This window comes from Schistocerca serialis, chromosome 6 (assembly GCF_023864345.2).
Source record: "Schistocerca serialis cubense isolate TAMUIC-IGC-003099 chromosome 6, iqSchSeri2.2, whole genome shotgun sequence".
Classification (NCBI taxonomy): domain Eukaryota; kingdom Metazoa; phylum Arthropoda; class Insecta; order Orthoptera; family Acrididae; genus Schistocerca; species Schistocerca serialis.
The window spans coordinates 228,409,449-228,431,197 of NC_064643.1; the positions used below are offsets into that span (position 1 = coordinate 228,409,449).

General features: G+C 39.0%; 1 protein-coding gene across 2 annotated transcripts in view; it reads right to left on the minus strand.

Moving 5' to 3' along the window:
* LOC126483803 (venom dipeptidyl peptidase 4-like) overlaps nucleotides 1-21,749 on the minus strand; it is a 185,928-nt gene that overhangs the window by 13,154 nt on the left and 151,025 nt on the right. For both annotated transcript variants that reach the window (XM_050106984.1, XM_050106983.1), the window contains exons 14-16: nucleotides 11,178-11,372; nucleotides 7,069-7,229; nucleotides 2,890-3,098 (exon numbers count right to left, since the gene is read on the minus strand). In XM_050106984.1, the coding sequence (XP_049962941.1) occupies nucleotides 2,890-3,098; nucleotides 7,069-7,229; nucleotides 11,178-11,372 (565 nt within the window). The remainder of the gene's footprint in view (nucleotides 1-2,889; nucleotides 3,099-7,068; nucleotides 7,230-11,177; nucleotides 11,373-21,749) is intronic.

The window sequence follows — 21,749 nt, forward strand, 5'->3', positions numbered from 1 at the left end:
AGGCTTCCCAGCAAGGAAGCAGCACCACCTTCTGACATGTGAATGACTGAGTTCTTTGCCCTAGTGGCTCACATGGTCAAGCCTGGGCTGTGGGATACCCCAGTCTCTGTTGCCATAGAGCAGTGCCTGAAGGCTTTCATCATCACTGATCACTGCCCAGTGCAGGCATATGTCTTCATCTTCAGTCAGGTTTGATGCTACAGTTTGAACACTTTCCATCCCGATGTGGTACATGGTGACCAAAACTTAGACGGGCTGCTGCAAGCAGCATCTGACAAACTTCAGAGCTGTTTCCCTGGTGCCACTGCCCAACACCACAAGTATGTGCTGTGCTGTTTCCAAGTTGACTGTTGTTGAGTATGGTGTTCAGTGACCCGGCAGTCACCAATGTGATTGAGTGGCAACAATCTCCCACCTGCTGTAATCCTGTGTCTGTACTGAAGTAAATAAAGACTATTGTAAACAGGAATGTTTCAGTAATGACTCCCCAAGCAGTTCTAGCCATCACCACCTCTGCAACCCATGTCCCAGCAAGGAAGCAATACCACCTTCTGACATGTGAACGACTGAGTTCTTTGCCGCCCTGGAGTCATGTCCTGACCTCAACAGAACTATAAATAAATTAGGAAAACAGCAAATGAGATTTCAAGTTAAGAATTGCTACTAATCTGGTAGGAGGTGCATTAACACCAAAAAAAGAGAATAAAATTATACAGTAGCAGAGCAGGAAGAATAACTAACGAAATTAATAGGAGGTTACAGAAGGGAGGCAATTTCTACCAAACAATAAAACACCTGATTTGGAATAATGAAGTTTCAGAAAGAGCAAAACTCCTCATGTATAAGAATTATTACATCCCTATTGTCACCTATGGTGGAGAAACATGGACAATGACAGAAAGGGACTGGAGCAGCCTACAAGCAGGGGAAATGAAATTTCTCAGAGCAGTTAAGGGAAAAACAAGAATGGACAGAGTAAGGAATTTAGAGACTAGAAAGGACCTTAAACAAGAAAGTATGAGAGAAGAAATTGAAAGAAAGAGATTAAGATGGTATGGGCATGTTAAGAGGATGCATGGGCAGAGACTCCCCAAAATTATGGAAAAACTAAAGATGGATGGGAAAAGACCTAGAGGGCGCCCAAGAACACGGTAGAAAATGGGAGTGAGAATATCTGTAGAAAGGAGAGGTGTGACCTGGCAGCAAGTGGAGGAAGAAAAGTGGTGGGAGGACCGAGCCAAATGGAGAGGAATCATCATCACCCAGACCCGGCAGTAGTTGGAGTGGGATTCGGATAGATAGTAGCAGAGCAATAATGATATGTCAGAGTAAAGAGTAAAAGGGCTTCATTAAGCGATGATGATAACAGTAAGAAAAATGTAGAAGAGTTATTGGTTTCTGGTAATTTGTTAGTGAAATATTTCTTGTTATATATTTATGCAGTTGCTGTAAAAGAAAGTTAATTAGTGAAATATTTCAGTTGCTGACAGGCATTGATAGATATCAACAGGGGGCAGGTGAAAATGTGTGCCCAACTGGGACTCGAACCTGGGATCTCCTACTTACATGGCAGACGCTCTATCCATCTGAGCCACTGAGGGCACAGAGGATAATGCGACTGCAGGGACGGTCTCGTGCACGCTTCTTGCGAGACCCACATTCTCACCTTATAGGTCCACACACTACATTCGTAGTGTCCCTACCCAACACACTCATTACTTGTGGAAGACATTCTTACCAAGTCCCGTAAGAGTTTGGGTAATGTGTGTGCATCCACACAGAAGAGGAAGGAAGATCATGGCCGGTATTGGCAGAACTATATACTTATATGGATATGGTGTCTGTTCTTTCAGACATATCCAAAAGAACAGACACCAAATCCATATAAGTATATATTTCTGGAAATACCGGCCATGACATTCCTTCCTCTTCTGTGCAGATGCGCACATATTACCCGAACTCTTACGGGACTTGGTAAGAATGTCTTCATGAGTAATGAGTGTGCTGGGTAGGGACATTATGAATGTAGTGTGTGGATCTATAAGGTGAGAATGTGGGTCTCGTGGGAAACGTGCGCAAGGTAGTCCCTGCGGTCGCACTATCCTCTGTGCCCTCGGTGGCTCAGATGGATAGAGCATCTGCCATGTAAGCAAGAGATCCCGGGTTCGAGTCCTGGTCGTGGCACACATTTTCACCTGTCCCCATAGATACATATCAACGACCGTCAACTGCTGAAGGTATTAATATGTAATTCTAATTTCTTGTTTTATCTTCGCACAATTGCTGTAAAAGAAAGTTTGCATAAAAGTTGTAAATTTCTTTATTTTTCTTGAACTCTTAGAGACACTCATACACCATTCAAAAAATATATTTTAGTAAACATCACAGATAATTTGTCATGGTCATAGACAGGAAAGTTACTAAACAGGTCAGTGAGACTACATTTATTGGGCTGTGGATGGACAACACACTGTAATGTAATATTCAAAGAGATAAATCTGTGCAAAATGAGTGACCTGTGCTATGCGTTTAGAGTTCTCAGTCGAAGATGTAACATGACTACTATTGAAAATGCGTACATTGCTTTAGTTATCTCATTCATCCCTCTTGGCATCCCATTCTGTGGCTCTAAACACAAGAAAATATTTGTCAATCAAAAAATGAATTGTCTAATTCATGACAAGATTGCCACCATATACACCTACCAAGCCAATCTTCCAAGAACTGGGAATATTACACAAATTATGCGTATACATTCTAAAGACTGTTTCATTTGTCAATAATAATTTTCATATCTTTAAAACAGATAATGATGTGCATGCTCACCACACCTGTGGTGTTACCAATGTAATGCAATAGCTGTATGTATGCTTAACATGTACAACTCACTTGCTGTTGGAATTGTATGTCATTCTGCTGCAGAGCTCTGAGCAACATCATGGATTGTTCATAATGCACAACATCATTTAATGTTCCATGAATTAACAAAAATCTTTTGTACCGCAAATTCTCAACTTTGTTGGCTAAACCAGAGTCTACATAATGACTCACTTCTTCGTTCTTTGGATGTCCCATAAAACGTTCAGTATATATGGAATCTGAAAATGAATTCCTGTTGTTTAGTAAGATTTTTTAATTAATCTAAAAAAAAAGTTTTTGTCATTTTGTAATCTTGGGAACTGCATTTCACTAGTTAATTAAATCAATGCATGTCAGAGAAATGTGTGTTTTTAAACATCCAAAAGAAATTTAGACAACATAATGAACTGCAAGCCAAAGTAGGCAACAGAAGAAAGAAAAAATAATGTAAATATACTAGAGTAAATGACACATCACTCAGAACCATAACACAAGAGAAAAACCAGAGATATAAACCCTATAACATAGCAAATATAGTTTCTCATAACTGAAAATAGGATTTCATGGTGGCTGATAAAGTGCTATATGAAGACAACTGAAAGGCAGAATATAGATATAAATAAGCCACAGATCAAGTACAAAAACAAGAATGAATGAGTAAATCTATAAATATACTTAAAAAAAGAAAGAAACCATATCAGGCAGAGATGAAAGATTAACAGTTGTAGGAAAAGAAAAAAGAAGCAATGGACTAGGGCAAATAACTTATACTATAACTGGAATATATGAGTATGCTTAAAACACTTTATCCTTGTAACACAGATACATGATAAACTGCTGTTGAATGCTTGGACTCTTATTTGGTCAATTACTTTTGTTAGTTCCTCTGTTTAAGTCAGAATACTTAAATGAGTAGAATGCAAAAATTGCACAAACATTGCTGAGAATCCTACAGTGAAGTATTTTATACCATACAGTTATGTATATCCATCTTTCTCTTCCTCCTCGCAACTGCATTCATTGGATTGCAGACTGTGCACCTGTTCAGATAACTACCTTGTCACATATGTGTGCCTCCCTCACCTTAGACCAGTACTGACTACTACCTTTCTGAATTTTGTTCCCACTATGGAGCAGAACGGCTCCACTTGTACTTGCTATCATCACAAGCAGTGGAAAAGCTGGGATGGATTACTGCAATAGGAATTGAGGCAGATTGCTATTCGCACATAGGGTATGTACTGAGTGGCAAACAAGAACATTGAAAGAAGATTGCTTGATGTTATTAGCTATCAAACTAAGTCCTTCATTAGAAACCCCCCCCCCCCCCCCCACACACACACACAAACATGTGTGTAACACACACACACACACACACACACACACACACACACACACACACAAAAGGACCCTCATTTGTGCCTGTTGCCTGTCTGATAGTGCCTCCTCTATGCTATTTATCCCACATTGTTCGCTATGAAAGTAACTTATAAGACTAAGAGACTGTAAATAATTTCTATTTTTGAGATGAATAATAGGATTGATGTGCAGAATGACAGACACATTGTCTGGGCATTATTTTGTAACTGAGTTGTAGAATACATTTTATGACTGAATATACCAGGGTCACTCCAAAAGAAATGCACACTATTTATTTTTTTAAATCCATCTTTCATTCTACATGTTTGAAAGTTTTAGAGTATGTAGATACATCCTTTAGGAACGATATTTTCATTTCTCCACATAATTTCCTTCCCTCTCAACTGCCTTACGCCATCTTGGAACCAGCGCCTCTATACCTGCACGGTAAAATTCTAGACCAACTTGTTGGAGCCACTGTTTGGCAACGTGGACAAGGGAGTCATCATCTTCAAACCTTGTTCAACAAAGAGAGTCTTTCATTTTCCCAAAGTGTTGATAGTCACATGGAGCCAGGTCAGGACTGTAAGGCAGGTGTTTCAGTGTTGTCCATCTGAGTTTTGTGATTGCTTCCACGGTTTTTTGACTGACATGTGGCCGTGAATTGTCGTGCAACAGCAAAACATCCTGCTTTTGCCAATGTGGTCGAACACGACTCAGTAGAGCTTGAAGTTTCTTCAGTGTCGTCTCACATGCATCAGAATTTATGGGGGTTCCACTTTGCATGATGTCCACAATCAAGAGTCCTTCGGAATCGAAAACACCTTAGCCGTAACTTTTCCAGCAGAAGATGTGGTTTTGAATTTTTTTTTTTTTCTTGAGTGAATTTGCATGATGCCACTCCACTGATTGCCTCTTCGTCTTTGGTGAAAAATGATGGAGCCATGTTTCATCACCTGTCACAATTCTTCCAACAAATTCATCTCCACCATTCTTGTACTGTTCCAAAAGTTCACTGCATACCGTTTTTCTTGTTTCTTTGTGAGCCACTGTCAACGTCCTGGGAACCCACCTGGCACAAACCTTTTTTAACACCAACACTTTCAGTATTCTGCACACATTCCTTCCCCCATCCCAACATAGCATGACAGTTCATTCACTGTGATGCATCTATCAGCAGTCACCAATTCGTTAACTCTCTACACCCTGTCTCGAGTGTGTGCAGTATGAGGCCTGCCGCTGCGAGGACAATCCTCAATATTGCCGTGCCTGCTTTCAATCACGTAACCTGTTTGCCCACCGACTAACTGTACTGTGATCGACAGTAGCATCTCCATACACCTTTTTCAACCTCTTGTGGATGTTTCCCACTGTCTCATTTTCACAGCACAGGAATTCTATGACAGCATGTTGCTTCTGATGAATGTCAAGTGTAGCAGCCATCTTGAAGACATGCTGTGTTGGCGCCACTCACGGGAACAGGTTGAACAAAGTTTGAAAACAAGTGGGAAGGATGTATTTACACACTGTAAAACTTTCGCACATGCAAAATGAAAACTGTATTTTTACAAAAATAGTGTGCATTTCTTTTGGAGTGACCCTTGTACTTTCCTTAATCTTAAACGGCTACTCTGTCTGCAGAGACCTGAAACCAAGGGACCATGTACAAACCATCTGAATCATTCAATTGTATGAATTTGACTGTGTTTTGTCAATTAAAATTCAATTTCATGCAACATGAAAAAATTTAAGAACCTGGTATATTATTTTGAGCAGAGATTTGTCATTAGAAGCAAAAGTGTTACTTAAAGACGCCTAAGAAGACTGCTGCCTTTTACAATACACCTAAATGACATTTTTGATAATGCCGCCACTTTCTAAGATTGTTTACTCTCATTTATAGAAATGCAGTCTCTCTAGAGAATTTGTGACTTACAGAGGATCTGCACATTAATCAGTAGCTCATTAACTTGCAACCCTCTTTAATTACAAGAAAATAGTAAATAATGTGTTTAAGTATCAGTCACTAGTAACTAGAATCAGTGATGTTGTGTGAGTATTATGATGCAGCCATCAGAGTGACGTGCAGAATGGTCGTTCGAATCTTATAATGAGAAGGACAAAGGCCAGAGTTCAGTTTACAATAAGGTACACTGGAGATTGGTCATTATGATACATTATAAAGGAAGCAGCTTCCTAGATCCTCGTATGTAACATTTTTGAATTAGTTCATGTGTCTGGTATCCATGGCCGAGAGCTATAATTGTGTGAATCTTTTTGTTGTGCCTATCGCAACTCAGCATCTCCGCTGTATGGTGAGTAGTAACTTTCCTTCTCTAATATTGTCACATTGCATCCTATTTCAGTTTCGACACACTGAGAAAGTTTAATAAGAACTGCACAATATTTGATGATTTATTTGGTTTGTATAACAGCATTACAGAAATTCTGACTGAATTTGAGTGAGAACTCCTAAAAGAATCATGTTGTCATTAAATATTTCAAGGTCTCCAGAATGTGCTTTTTAGAAGGAAGATTGGAAGATTGAGTTTAATGTCCCTTCAATATCAAGATAATTAGAGAAGGACCACTAGTTCTGACTGTCTCAAGGATGGAGAAGGAAACCAGTGATGCCATTTCAAAGGAACTATTCCAGCATTTGTATGGAGTTATTTAGGGAAACCATGAAAAACCTGAATCTGGATGGCTGGATGTGGGTTTGAACCATCATCCTCCTGAATATGAGTCCAGTATGCTAACCACTGCACCAACTCACTCAGTAACACGCTTTTTTGCATATGACTTAACAGATTGTACTTCATCTTGATCTTCAGTAATGTGAATACTTACCATAGTGCATCCAATCTGTGATAGGAGCCACAGATATTCCACACTTAAAAATATTTTGATGATCCTTCATTAATGCCATTGCAGTAACATATCCTCCATAGTTTTGTCCCCATATAGCAATTCTTCTTCTGTCAATGAATTTATATTGACTTTGTAGGTATCTGTAATGGAAAAATATTGTATATCAGTATATGTTTTTAGTTATTTCATGTGAAATTACTTTAAACAATAATGGGGAAGTTTAAAGATACAACAAAATCTATTAGTGTGAGTGCATTAATTCTGCATAACCTAAAATACCATATTCACAATAAAAAATTACACAATTTTGTTGTGAGCGAATAGAGGAACTAGTAATTTTGCACTCAATTTTTCCTTCAGTGTCCAAGTATTCATCAATAATTATTTAGGGATCCAGAGAAAATGTAAATTAGCATGTCTTCAGGTGTTTTAAGCATGCTCCTCATTTCCTGATGAATTTTTACTCTGCATTGGTATGTGCACTGATTTGAAGCTTCCTGGAAGGTTAAAATTGTGTGCTAGACTGAACTCATACCTGGGACCTTTGGCTTTCAACACTACTGACTGAGCTCTCCAAGCACTATTCATGACCTCCTTTCACGTCCGCCCCAGTAGCTGAGTGGTCAGCGTGACGGATTGCCGTCCTCTGGGCCCGGGTTCGATTCCCGGCTGGGTCGGAGATTTTCTCCGCTCAGGGACTGGGTGTTGTGTTGTGTTCATCATCATTTCATCCCCATCCGGCGTGCAGGTCGCCCAATGTGGCGCCGAATGTAATAAGACCTGCGATGTGGCGGCCGGACCTGCCCCGCGAGGGGCCTCCCGGCCAATGACGCCAAACGCTCATTTCCATTTCCACCTCCTTTCACAACTTTACTTCCACCAGCATCTCATATTCTACCTTTCAAAATTTCTGTGTGTTGTCATGCATACCTAACAGGACTAACACTTTCTTCCAGGGGCACTAGTCGCACTAGATAGGCAATGGGTCATGAGCAGTGCTTGGATGATCAGTTGGCAGAGCACTTCTGTGAGAGACAAATGTACCAGGTTCAAGTCCCATCCAGCAATCAGTTTTATCCTGCCAAGAAGTTTCAGACTACTTGAGATTAAGAACACAGTTTATATAACAGCACCTGCCTTGATAATTACTAAAAGAGCATAAAAGATATAACTTGATTTAATGTGACTTAGGTGAGAATAGTTTCATTACATTACATTACATGAACCACGTTTTTGAAGTAGTTTTGTATGAATAGTTGTCAACATGTTCCGTAGAAATAATAAAACATGTGGACTAATCTGTAAGCAGAGCCAGATCATACTAAACTCATTTGACTTTATGTACTGGAGAAAGTTTCAACCATGGAGAGGTTTCTGCTGAACATGCTTTTTGATACTCAAAAGTGTTTGAAGTTCTTAAAAATGTGAAAAAGCTGTGCACCTTTTAATGTAGTAAGAAACAAGGAACATAAATAAGACAGCTAAATGCAGACATGGTAAACATATAATGCTTTATAGTAACCTGTAATGTGAAGCAAAATATTAGATAATAAGAGCTGAGCTTGCAGTTGCTTTCTGCAGTTTATGTTACATAATACAATCTTGAATCTCATCAAAAGGTCTGTTAACAGACAGTTAAACTATGGTACCTTAATTTTATTCACAATAAGGCATGCTTTTTTATATGCCATGGGCCTTGTCAGTCCAGCTATGCTGCCCACACAGTTTCTTAACAGTCTGAGCAGTTTCATTACATGCAACAGCAATGTGGATATATGTAGGGTATTTATCATTGTGCAGTATTATTTGTAACAGTCAACAGGACAAATAACAAAGTGAGACAATGAGCAGAGGAGGAAATGTGAAGTGTAAATAATTGTAAATAAACCAGCATCTGCATTTCAGCAAAATATGAGGGCAGATTTTTTTTTAAAAAAAATAAATAAATAAATAAAAAAAAAGAGAGGCAATGAGTTGTGTAACAGCTTAACCCACAGCCAGTGCAAGTATCGTATTTGGAAGGCCAGCAGCCATGGCCAACGTCCTGCTGATAGAAGTACGCCCTCACTGTGTGCTTGTTTCCTTCATCACATTTCCACTTGCTGATGGCCTTGGACATTGATCAGCCTCCAGGAAGGTTTTGCAGTTTGACACACCAATACCTGATGCTGTACCTTCACTCATAACATGCTCAATTTCAGAGATCGCATGTCCATACAGTTCACAGGCCCATTTATAGAGGCCACCTGGGTCAGCCCCATGGCATCCTCTGGTGAGCTGCCAAAGAAGCAGTATTATTCAAGTGATCACATATGAGTGCTTAGCCTATTCTGTAATCTGTATTGCTGTTTTCCATTCAATGTTTTCAGTGCTACACGCAACCTATACTTCATTGTATCTAACATTGGATCTGTAAAGTACTATGTTCCATAAATCATGTTTATTCTTGCTATAACACCTGACAGGAAATGGATGCCAGTCACTGACCCTGTTCCCGAATTTTCTCCAGTGACACACAAACTCCACTCTTCTGCAAAGTCCGTGCTGAGTAGAGGCCCTTAAATCCTGGTCCACCTGAGTATGTCATAATCAGCACATGGTGCATGTCATGTGTCAGTTGTGGCTAGGAGTGTATTGATGCAGCCCTGGAGCCTTCACTGAAACTCTACTGGCTGCTTGACCATGATCCATGGATCTCTACCTGTTTGCTCAGATCAGCCAGCCACCAGCCATGCACCCCTGCTTTACAGCTGTCTGTTCAGACTTTGTCTCTAGACAATGCCATCGGTGCGATGCTGCTGCCTACCACAGAGTAGAAGACAGAAGATGCTGCTGGGTGCATTGTGCTGTGTCATAGCAGAGCCACACCTGGTGTCTGCACTGTTGCTATCGAGTCAGCACACCAAGTCACCATACCGCTCTATAACGAGCTTGCATCCCTGTGCCTCTAGCCATTGCTACACCTGCTGCTACAATGCCAGAAGATTGCATGAAGGCAGAAATGCATTTGAATGAATGTATGAATTTGGATGGATTAATTAAAGACTTCTTTGTGTTCATTCTCATGCCTGTCTGCAGCCACTTTTTACTGTTACATGGTGGAGCTAAGTAGAATGAACTAATAAAGAAGTTATTGTGTCCTCATCCATCCCATTTTTGGAAGAGAGCCATACCAACACCTTTTCTTCCCATAAAAAAACTGTCCTGTCTTTGTTAGGTTGTCATGCAAAACCAGCTCAATAGAGTAGAAAGAGTGCTCCAACTGAAACTGACAAAGATTTCTTTAGAAAAGGTATTCATTGTTCATTAAGCTGTTAAACTCTTTGAGAAGTAAGTTGATAATTTGAAGAACAGCTTCATTTTGCACCAAAGATAGATTTTTTTGTTCACAGAATATGTGATTGTCATATCTGGAAAAGATACCACATTTGTGGAAATGTGTATTGAGAAAATGGAAACCCTGTTGTTGTTGTTGTTGTTGTTGTTGTTGTGGCCTTCAGTCCAAAGACTGGTTTGATGCAGCTCTCTCTGCCATTCTTGTGTGAGCCTCTTCATCTCTGCATAACTAATGCATCTTACATTTATTTGAACCTGCTTAATGTATTCAAGCATTAGTGTCCCTTTACAATTTTTACCCCCACACACTTCCGTCCATTAACAAATTGACAATTCCTCAAGATGTGCCCTGTCAACCCATCCCTTCTTAAGCTGTGCCATCAGTTTCTTTTTGTCCTCTTTTTGATTCAGTACCCCCTCAGTTAATCAGTCTTCCCATCTGATCTTTGACATTCTTCTAAAGCACCATAGTTCGAAAGCTTGTATTCTCTTCTTGTTTGGAAACCCAAGATAACCAAAATGTAGATTGTCAGTCAGACATTGGATCCCTACTCACTTAAAATATTAATTACTTTGCAACAGTGTGCAAAACTTTTGTTCAAATAGATGGTACATTCTTGTAGAATAACTATGCAAAATATTTTGTGAAACAAAATCAGATCATGCTAGAAGAAATTATATCTACAGAAGTTCAAAATTTTAAGATATATTATTTTTGAAGCAAGAAAGATAAATTATAAACATTTATTTACCTTACCACATATATCTGATCAATTACTTCCTTATTTCCAAGGTTCTTATAAATTTCATACAGCATATCACTTCCTTTATTTCCAGATCCTCGACCATCAATGTAGGCTATGATATAGCTTCTGTTGCCAGACAGATATGTGTCCCAGTCAACAGAAAATTTATTTGTGACCATTGAGCTTCCTGGAGCTCCATCTCTATGAAGGTAAAGAGAGAAAAATAAAACTCATGCATACACAGTACATACTTATTTGTGTATTATAGAGAACTGAACATTTGCTACGGATCATCATGCTCCATCATCATAAATGACAAGCGGGATCAGCTATTAGTTTTTAGCTTGTAAATTTGTTTCATTATAATTACAAAGTAAAAAAATATCCACATTAAATATCAAGGATAAATAAATGCAAACTAATTGATTACCAATACTGAAATAACTAAGTGTTGACGATATATACTGGGCAAATAACAAAGCCCACTCCAAACACAGTAGTTGAATGTCATTGTCCTTAGTTGGCCTATAAGAAATAATAATAAGAAGAAGAAATGACGGATTTGCTGGACAGGTTAGAGAGACTAGAGTTTATCAAGGAGTGGATACTGGACCAGATCACTTATTGGGATCAGTAATCCACATCTATGCAAAATAGAGAAAACTGGTTAGGGATCAAAAGGGAGAACAAGTTCTTAAAGTTTTTCTTTTGGAAAATAGTAGCATAAGAGATTTCTAACAAAAGTGGATGACAAAAACATTAGCAAATTTAGAAGTGGTAGAAGACTAAGAACAAAAATGGAAAAACTTAAAAGCAGCTGTGTTGAGCATAACTAATGAGGTTCTGGGAAAGAAAGGAAAATACAGGAAACACAGAGGAGAAAAGATTTGGATGGCAGAGATGTAAACAGCAATTAAAGAAAATAAGAAGCTTTCAAGACATACATGAATAATTGCACTAATGGAAAATATAAATAGAAGAGAGATAATGCAAAATACATAACTCAGAAAGTGCATTTAGAATCATAGGAATGCTTTATCAGCTCTGCAGAGCAGACTGACTGTTGCTTATAAAGTGATGAAATCAATGAAAAGACAAGAAAATGACCATGTGTGTGTTAATATAGGAGAGAATGGATACGGAATTCATTATAAAAGGTTGTGGTATGATGATACTTTAATTCAGACATTACCTGAAGTGATTGACACATAAGGTGTGGATGATATTGGAGAGAACTGATGGAAGCTCTAAGTGCTGCAAAAAACAGGAAAGCCAGTGATTTAGATGATATTGATATGGAACTGTGGAAATATGGTGATTATTTCTACATCAAAGACTTCTTCACATATTTAATCAATGTTTGAGGTATAAGAAGGTATCAAAAGACTGACTGAGAGCCAAAGTAATAACTATCTTTAAAAGGGGTGATAAAAATAAATTTAGTAACTGTTGAGGTATAAGCCTCCTGCATTAAGCCTACATGTTATATGCCAAAATCCTGAATATGAGACAAAAGTATCATGGGAAAGCTGATATCTGAAGAACTATCAAGTTTTAGAAAAGGATGATCAACTAATGACAATGTTTTCACTGTGCAACAAGTTATAAAAAAGAGATGAGTGTTCAACAGAGAACCCAACTTACTTTTGTGGCTTTTAAGAAACCATTTGATAATGTGAATAGAGAAATGCTATTGAATATCATTGCTGAATGAGGTTATCCATCTCATCTCATAAATAATGGAAATGAGCGTATGGCATCGTTGGCCGGGAGGCCCCTATTCATGGAAGTTTGACCGCCAAGTGCAAGTCTTATTTCATTCGACACCACATTGGACCACTTGAATGCTGGTGATGAGGATGAAATGGTGATGAGGACAGCACAACACCTAGTCCCTGATCGGAGAAAATTTACAACCCGACCAGGAATCGAACCCTTGCCCACTTGCATGGGAGACAAGCATGGTACCACACAGCTAGGCAGGTGGACACTTAAATAATAGTAAGAGTCTATACAGAAACACTGAAATTATTTTAGATATGGGAAATATAACAAAAAGCCAATGAACACAAACAAAGGACTATGACAAGTATTGCCGTATTTCTCAAACGCATTGAGAAAACTGTATGTATGTATATGTATATGGGGTGTTTAAAAAAGTGACAAATACTTTGAGAGGTGGTAGTACTCATAGAAAAAAGAAAAATAAATCCAATAAACATGGATCTGGAAATGCATACTCTCTGAAATAAGTCCAATGAACATGGGCCCAGAAATGCATACTGTCAGTAATAAACATGTGTTTATGGGAAGTGTTCAACATGGTGTCCATTCATGACAATGCAATCCTCTGCCCTCCAGAATAAGGAATGATGCACCCTTTGAAGTATATCTGGTTGTTGTTGTACTTGCTGGCATGCACGTGACCCTGTATGTCTGCGTATCCTGGATTGGTATGGTGTAGACCAATTCCTTGAAGTGTTCCAATAACCAAAAGTTTAGGGAACTGAGGTCTGGGGAATGATCAGGCCAAGGTGTGGAACCTCCCTGACCAGTCCAGTGGTCCTGAAATGTCTGCATCAGATGTTAGTGCACATTGTGACAAAAATTTGCTGATGCACCATCTTGCATGAACCACATTTGTATTTGTTGCTGAAATGGCATAGCTTCCAGCAAGGTAGGCAAAACATTAATGAGAAAGTCGAGATAATGTGTGCCAGTTAACCTTTGTGGTAGCATGTATGGCCCTATTAATCTATTGCCAAGTGTGCCTGCTCATATGTTGATTAAGAACTGGTGCTGATGCCCTCTTTCCTGAATTGCTTGGGATTTAAATCTGTCCATATGTGCTGGTAATGGAAATTCACAACAGCATCTCCTGTGAACCCTGCCTCATCAGTAAATAAAATCTTGGACTTGAACAGTGAATCTGTGACATACTTCTGCAACAACCATTGTCAGAACTGCTGTCTCCATGATGATCCTGTGGCCTTAGGCCCTGAACGCACTGTAGATAATACTGGTACACAAGTTGTTCATGAAGTACCCCCACCCCCCGATAAGAGAGTAAAATGTGTCTCCGGCTGCTGCTGGCCATTGCTCACTGGTGCCAGGGGTTTCTTCCACTGAATGCAGAACACGCTCCTCCATGTCAGTTCTGTGGACTGTGCAGGGTCTTCCACTGTCAGTCTTCCCAGGTGCAAGGGTACCTGTGTCCCTCAGACACTGGTAAAGTCTGCCAAACAGCTTATCAGAGGGCACTTTGTGCTTTAGATATTTTTCAGTGTAGGGGGCATGGGCTTGCTGGCTATGTCCATTTGTTAAACCACAGAATATAATATCTGCCATTTCACTTGTTGAATAGTAGGCTTCCCCTGCTGACAAGTGGTGGAAGAGAGAAAATGTAAATGTACTCCACCATTTTTATGTACAAACAGTGCAATAACAGTAAACACATAGGTGAATCTGTGCCTGGAAGAAGGTAAAACACCATGATACAAACCCGGCATTGACAGTACTGTACAATAAGGCAACAAACATGACAAAAATTAAAATAACCTACAAAATGACTCAAACCACACAGCTGGTTGCAGACCACCTAATGGTAGGTAGAATATTGTGAGCAAGAGATCATAATACCCTGCCAACACATTTGATGGAGCACCAATGCAATGACTGTGCTAATATCCCCAACCAAGCATTGTGCAGCCCTTCCTATAAACAAGTATTTATCTCGGGAAATGTGCATTTTCAGACCCATTTTTATTGAACGTATTTTTCTTATTTCAGTGAGTACTAGCACTTCTCAAAGTATTCAACACATTTTTTGAACACCCTGTGTGTGTGTGTGTGTGTGTGTGTGTGTGTGTGTGCGTGCGTGTGTGTGTGTGTATGTTTTCAACATTTTTCATTTATATATATTATCAGAAAATGAAAAATGTTGAACATAAATGGAGTTTTTTTAGATTGTGACACTAGACTAAATTTAATTTTATATGCAGATGACCTAAATCTGATTACAGAAGAATGAAAATGACCTTCAGATGAGAGTCTATAAGTTCCAGTAGATAACCTCAGATTACAACCTAACATTGCTGGTAGATAAATGAAAGTGATGGATTTCACGGCAGACTACCAGTAAGTTCTAAAATAGTCTTGAATAATAAAATCTTGGAGTGAGTAAAACATTTTAAATATCTAAAGTGTGTCATCAGTTATGAATATAACCATAAAAGACCAAAAATTAAATAAATTTACTTCCATATGTTGTACTATCATAAAAAATTGCAGAATAAAGCCAGGAGAGAAACTCAGCTGAAGTTTTATTTTAAAAAAAATAGCAGTACGAACCCTTATTTATGGAAGCAAAGCATGGGTAACAACAAGATGCCAAAAAAGTAGAATACAGGCTCAAGAAGTGAGATTGCTAAGAAATGTGGAAGGATGAACAAGGGAAGATCAAAAAAGAGAAGAAGATATAAGGAAACATATATATAATCTAAATGATTATATATATAATCTGAATGAAAAAACAATTCAAGGGAAATGTGAGAAACTGGAAGGAACAAAACAGACCATATAGGTGGAGAAAGATTCCTGGTGAAGGAAATTATAAATGCACTGGAAGAAGAAATGTAGGAAGACAGTACAAAAGATGGAGTACCAAAACAGGCACTTGCCTAATACATAAGTGAAGAAAAAGAAGAAGAAATAATGGAGATAGTCAATAGACACATGAAACTTGATAAATGGTAAACTTTCAGAAGATTTATTACCTTATAGCTAGTATAAACAAATCCAAAAAACAGAGGAAAAATTTCCAGGAAATTTTGTTAGTAGTATAGGGAGAACATTACAAGGAGGTTCAGGAAGAACAATGTGAAGTACATAAGACTAATTGAAAGTTAAAACAAAATTTAGTTACTAACATTTGAATGCAAGGATGACAACAGTAAGAGACTTGAACTGTGAACAAAGACAGACCAGAAAAATAAGTCACTGCTGGCCTTTAAAATTGTAATACCAAGGAGGATAGCAAATCATAAAATTTTACTTGTTATGCACATGCAATAGAAAATATTGTGTCAAGATATATCTGTTGTAACATTGGTCTCCAATGATGAGTAATTTTGAGGTGCTGCAGAGCTCAAATGTTGCCAGTAGCATCAAATATTGGCTATGGAGAAAATTTCATAAGGGACGAAACATTCAACAGCAATACTTAACAAAGGTGACTACAATCTACAACCCAGTACCAGGATTTGTTCTCTTGTTTTAAGTGCCCAAACATGACCAAGCAGCATGATTTCTGTCCTTTCAAAACACCCTGTGGAAGTTTTCATGTTACACATCTTCCACTAAATTGTGCATCATCAGATTTAAGAGGTTGCTATATACATTTGACAACTCAGCATGTGCATTCTCTTCCTACAAGGAAATCATGTGCTTAGTGTCCACATGTCTTACTCACTGTTGCCCAGGAGCAGTGGAACAGATTTCTGTTGATGGGTGAGGCATGGTTTAGTCTCTCTATCCATGTGGCACACTTCTGGGATATGTGTAATCCTGCTAGTATTATAAATAGAGACCAGTATGTTACTACAAGCTTTTCATTTCACTCACATTCATATTCACTGGTCAACAAATTGCCACATTCCCCTCTCCCTCCTGACATCCCACAAAACCCAGAACTCAGACCAACCCAGTACACTGTTTCCAACCTACTCACCAGAAAGCTTAATTTTACAGAAATTTCAGTCCTGCTCTACACAACCCAACTCCTACATGATTTCCAAAATTTATAAACTTAACAACACTAAATGTCCCATTGCAGCTGGTTAAGCCACACATAGTATCTTAGGTTTTATTACCAGCAGTTTCAGACTATCACTTACAGCCTTGCTTCATATTTCAAAGACAGAAACACTTCCTTTACTGTATCTCAACAATCCCCATCCCATCTCTGTAGCAATCCCTGCTCACAGCTGTTGACACTGCCTTCCTATACAACAGCACCCCCATGGTTATGGTCTTGGTACTGTAAAACACTACCTTCTCAAGGCCTACCTGTATCCAGACCTATCACTTCATTCCTCATATCTTTACCCATAATTACCAATATATAAACAAATCTGTGGCATAGCCATGGGCATCCGTATGGCACCCTCACACATTGATCAGCCAAAACATTATGACCACCTATCTAATAGCTGGTATGTCCATCTTTTGTGGCAGTGCTTTGTGGCAATGAGGCCTTGGTGTATCTGTACACACACACACACACACACACACACACACACACACACACACACACACACACACACACACACACACACACACACCACCTAATTACCATTAATTCTGGGGAGGGGGTGGTGTGCTTTGATGCTATGTTCAATCACATCCCAGATATATTCGATTGGGTTCAGATCTGGTGAGTTGGGGGGCCCAGCACATCAATTGTAACTCACCACTGTGTTCCCTGAACCACTCCATCACACTTATGGCCTTGTGACATGGTGCTTTATCTTACTGATAAATGCCACTGCCATTGGGAAACATGATTGTCATGAGGGTGTGTACGCGGTCTCCAATCAGTGTGCAATACTCCTTAGCTGTCATGGTGCCTTGCATGAGCTTTATTAGACCCATGGATGCCCATGTGAGTGTTCCCCACAGCATAAGGAGCACTGCCAGCTTGTCTGCATCCTGCAGTACATGTGTCAAGGAGCTGTTCCCCTGGAAGATGATGGATATGTGCCCAACTGTCAGCACGATGAAGAAGGTATTGGAATTCATCGGACCACGAAATGCTCTGCCACTGTGCCAGTGGTCAGTGCTGATGGTCATGTGCACATTTCAGTCATAGTTGCCAATGTTGTGGTGTTAACATTGGCACATGCATGGGTTATCATCTGTGGAGGCCCATTGTTAAGTGTCCAGTGCTTCAGTGCACTTTGTCTTCAGACACACTTGTACTCTGCCAAGCATTAAAGTCTGGTAGTAGTTCCACCACAGTTCACCTTCTGTCCTGTTTTACTAGTCTGCCCAGTGTATGATGTCTGACATCTCTAATGAGGGGTGGCTGCCCAACCCCACGATGTCTGGACATGGTTTCACCACATGTTGAAGACAATCACCACAGCTCTCCTTGAACACCTGACAACTTGTGCAATTTCTGAAACACTCCTGCCAAGCCTCTGGGCCATCACAATCTGCTCTTGGTCAAACTCAGATAGATTTCATGCTTTCCCAGTTCTACAAAATCAAACAATGGAAAATCCAGGATGGAATGTAACAATATTATGAAAAGGATAGTTGCTACTCACCATATGGTGGAGATGCTGAGTCACAGATAGGCACAACAAAAAGACCATCACAAAATGAGCTTCCAAGAAGCCCTCGCACCCCCCCCATCAACCCCCCCCCTCCCTCCCCCTCCCCCCCACACCCCACACACACACACACACACACACACATATACGCAAATGCAGCCCACACCCATATGACAACAGTCTCTGGCAGCAGAGGCCAGACCTGTTAGAGACTGTGGTCATGTGTGTGTGTGTGTGTGTGTGTGTGGGAGGTGTGTGTGTGTGTGTGTGTGTGTCTGTGTGTGTGTGCGCGCACGCGCGCATCTGTTGCCTTTTTTTCAACAAAGGCCTTGTTGGCTGAAAGCTCATTTTGTGACAGTCTTTTTATTGTGCCTATCTGTGACTCAGTATCTCCAATATAAAGTGAGTAGCAAGCAAAAACCTCTCTGTCATTATTCCTGTAAGATGAACTGAGCTGCAGGTTGCATTTGGAAGACATGCAGATAAAATGGTTCATACAGGTTTTAAGGCTGCCACTGAATGGTTGGTCAGATCATGTAATGTGCACAATATCTGTGGCAGAAAAAAATGTGTTAGGAAAGATTAAGTGCATATGTTGCAAGTGCCTGTTTTAGAAGAGGGAAATTTGTCTTTGGCATAGGTCTGCAACACAGATGAAACTGCTTTGTTTTGTAAGTCCATCACTGGCAATACACAGGTCAGCAGAAAAGACAGCTCAACTAGTTTTTTATTTCATAATTATATACACTGTTTATTATATTCTTTATTGTAGCTTTGGATACTTATTTTAGAAAACATTTCTATAATTGAGACTTCCAATAATTTGTTCTCCCCAATCATTCTGAATTATTGAGGTTTTACTGTATTTTGTCTCTTATCAGTCTTCTTTCTTGTGCAAAAGAACTGGGGAACTACTTTTCTTCATACATATTTTGTTAAAAATTATAGGAGGCTCATTTCATATAACGTTTCTCCAACCTCAACCTTTTCTAATGAAACACCGTAATATCCAGGAAACTGAATTCAGTTCTATTTTCTGAATTGTTTACTGTTATGCGTGCTTGTCTGAGGTCCTTTTCAACTTCTTTTATCCATTTTGTTTTTCACCTGTCTGAGTTGATGACTTTAGGAATTCGCTTTGAAATTCTGTTTTCATTCATCCTGTGGATATGTCCGTAGAAATGCATTCTTCTTTTCCTTATTGTATCCGTAATCTTATCTGTGTATTTATATAATTCTGATGTTGGTATCTTCTTCCAGATTCCTTGCTCTTGTATTGGGCCAAAAATTTTCCTGAGAATTTTCCGTTCTTGTTTCTCTATTTCTTTGATTTTAGTTTGCCCACCTCTTTGTGTTGTTTCAGATGCATACAGTGCCTCTGGAAGTACGACAGTGTTGTAGTGCCTCAATGAGTTTATATGATTTCTGTAGTTTTTTTTATTTTTTCCTCGTTGGCCTTTAGGTAGATCCCTGATGGCTGGATGATTTCTCCCAGGTACTTAAAGTGTGGTACTTGTATGATTTTCCCATGGATTGTCACAATAGGCAATTTGTCTTGTGGCACTCTTTCTATGTACTGGGTTTTCTCATACGAGATTTGCAGGCCAGTTCTTTGTGCAATTTTGTGTATCTTCTCTATGGCACTAGTGGCTTCTTTTCTATCATTTGTGAAGACTGCAAGGTCATCTGCAAAAGCTAAACACTTCACATTGAATCTATTATCTTTTCTAATGCCAATTTGGATTCCTTTGACTGCTTTTTTCCATGTCCTGATAATTTTTTCAAGAATGATATTAAAGAGTAATGGTGAAAGTCGGTCACCCTGTCGCACTCCAGTTTGGATTTCAAATGGTTCAGAGATAGCCCCCATAAATTTAACCTAAGGGACTGTGTCAGTTAATGTTTGCCAAATGATTGCTCTTGTCTTTCTGTCAATGCTGAATTCTTCCAGCATGTTGCAGAGTGCTACTCTGTCTATTGAGTCGTAGGCCTTTTTAAATTCTACAAAAGTGACCACTGTGTTTCGGGTGTTTCTCATCTGGAGAATCATTTTCATATACCAGATCTGTTCTATACATGATCATCCCTTGCGAAAACCAGCCTGGTATTCTCCTATTTGTGGGTCAGTTTGTTCTTTGAATCTATTCATGAGAACTTTTGATAGGATTTTATATGTGACTGGCGCAAGTGAGATACCCCTGTAATTATTTGGTTCAGTTTTGTCCCCTTTTTTGTGGAGTGGAGGTATGAGTGCACATTTCCATTCAGAAGGGATCTGTTCTGTTTCCCAAATGTTTAATATGATTTTGTGGATTTTTCCTGTTAATCTTTCATCATTTAGTTTCCATAGTTCTGCAGTAATTCCATCTTCTCCTGGGGCTCTATTGTTTTTCAGTGTCTTGATAATTTCTACTATTTCATTGATGGTTGGTGGTTTAGCGTCGGGATTTGGTGTAGATATCTGGTAGTGAATATCATCTGTAGTTCTTTTTCAGTTGAGATGTTTTTTGAAATAGTCTGCGAGGATTTGGCAGTTATTCTTCGTGTTAGTTTCTAGTGAACCATATGGTTTCTTGAAGCAAAGATTGGGTGGCTGGTATTCTGCAATATGTTCTTTAAATGTCTTATAAGAATTCCTGGTGTTGTTGTTGCTGTTCTTCTTCTTCTTCTTCTTCTTCTTACTATTATTGTTATTATTATTTTAAACAGGTAGGTGCATGAATGGTGTGTATGTGTGTGTCTCTTTTACTGATGAAGGCTGTGGCTAAAAGCTATATGTGAGTGTCTGCAATTTGACATGTCTTCTTTATGGTAAGTAGCAATCTGTCCTTTTCTCATTGTTGTTGTCATTATTTTACCTATTGACTTGATGTATTTCTTTTTCATCTCTTGAACATTGTAGTTACTGTGCCATTGCCATCTCAACTACCTAGTTCAAGTCCTTCTTTTTTCTTCTTACTTTATTTTTAATTGTGACTCTTAGCAAATTTTCATTATATTTTTTCACATCTTCTCGAAGACACATAGGTATAGTTTGGTTTAATTCAGCACATTCTAACAAGTTCATTATTATTGTTTGTTTCACACTTTCACCTTCTTTTAAAGCTGCTTTGTTCCATTTGATATTTTTCTTTCCTCTGTTTTTTCATACCTCCAATATATTTTACTATTTGCATAAGCAGCTTTGTTAAACAGTTGCCCTGTTTTGTGTCTGTCTGTATAATCTTCATATTGTAAGATCCTG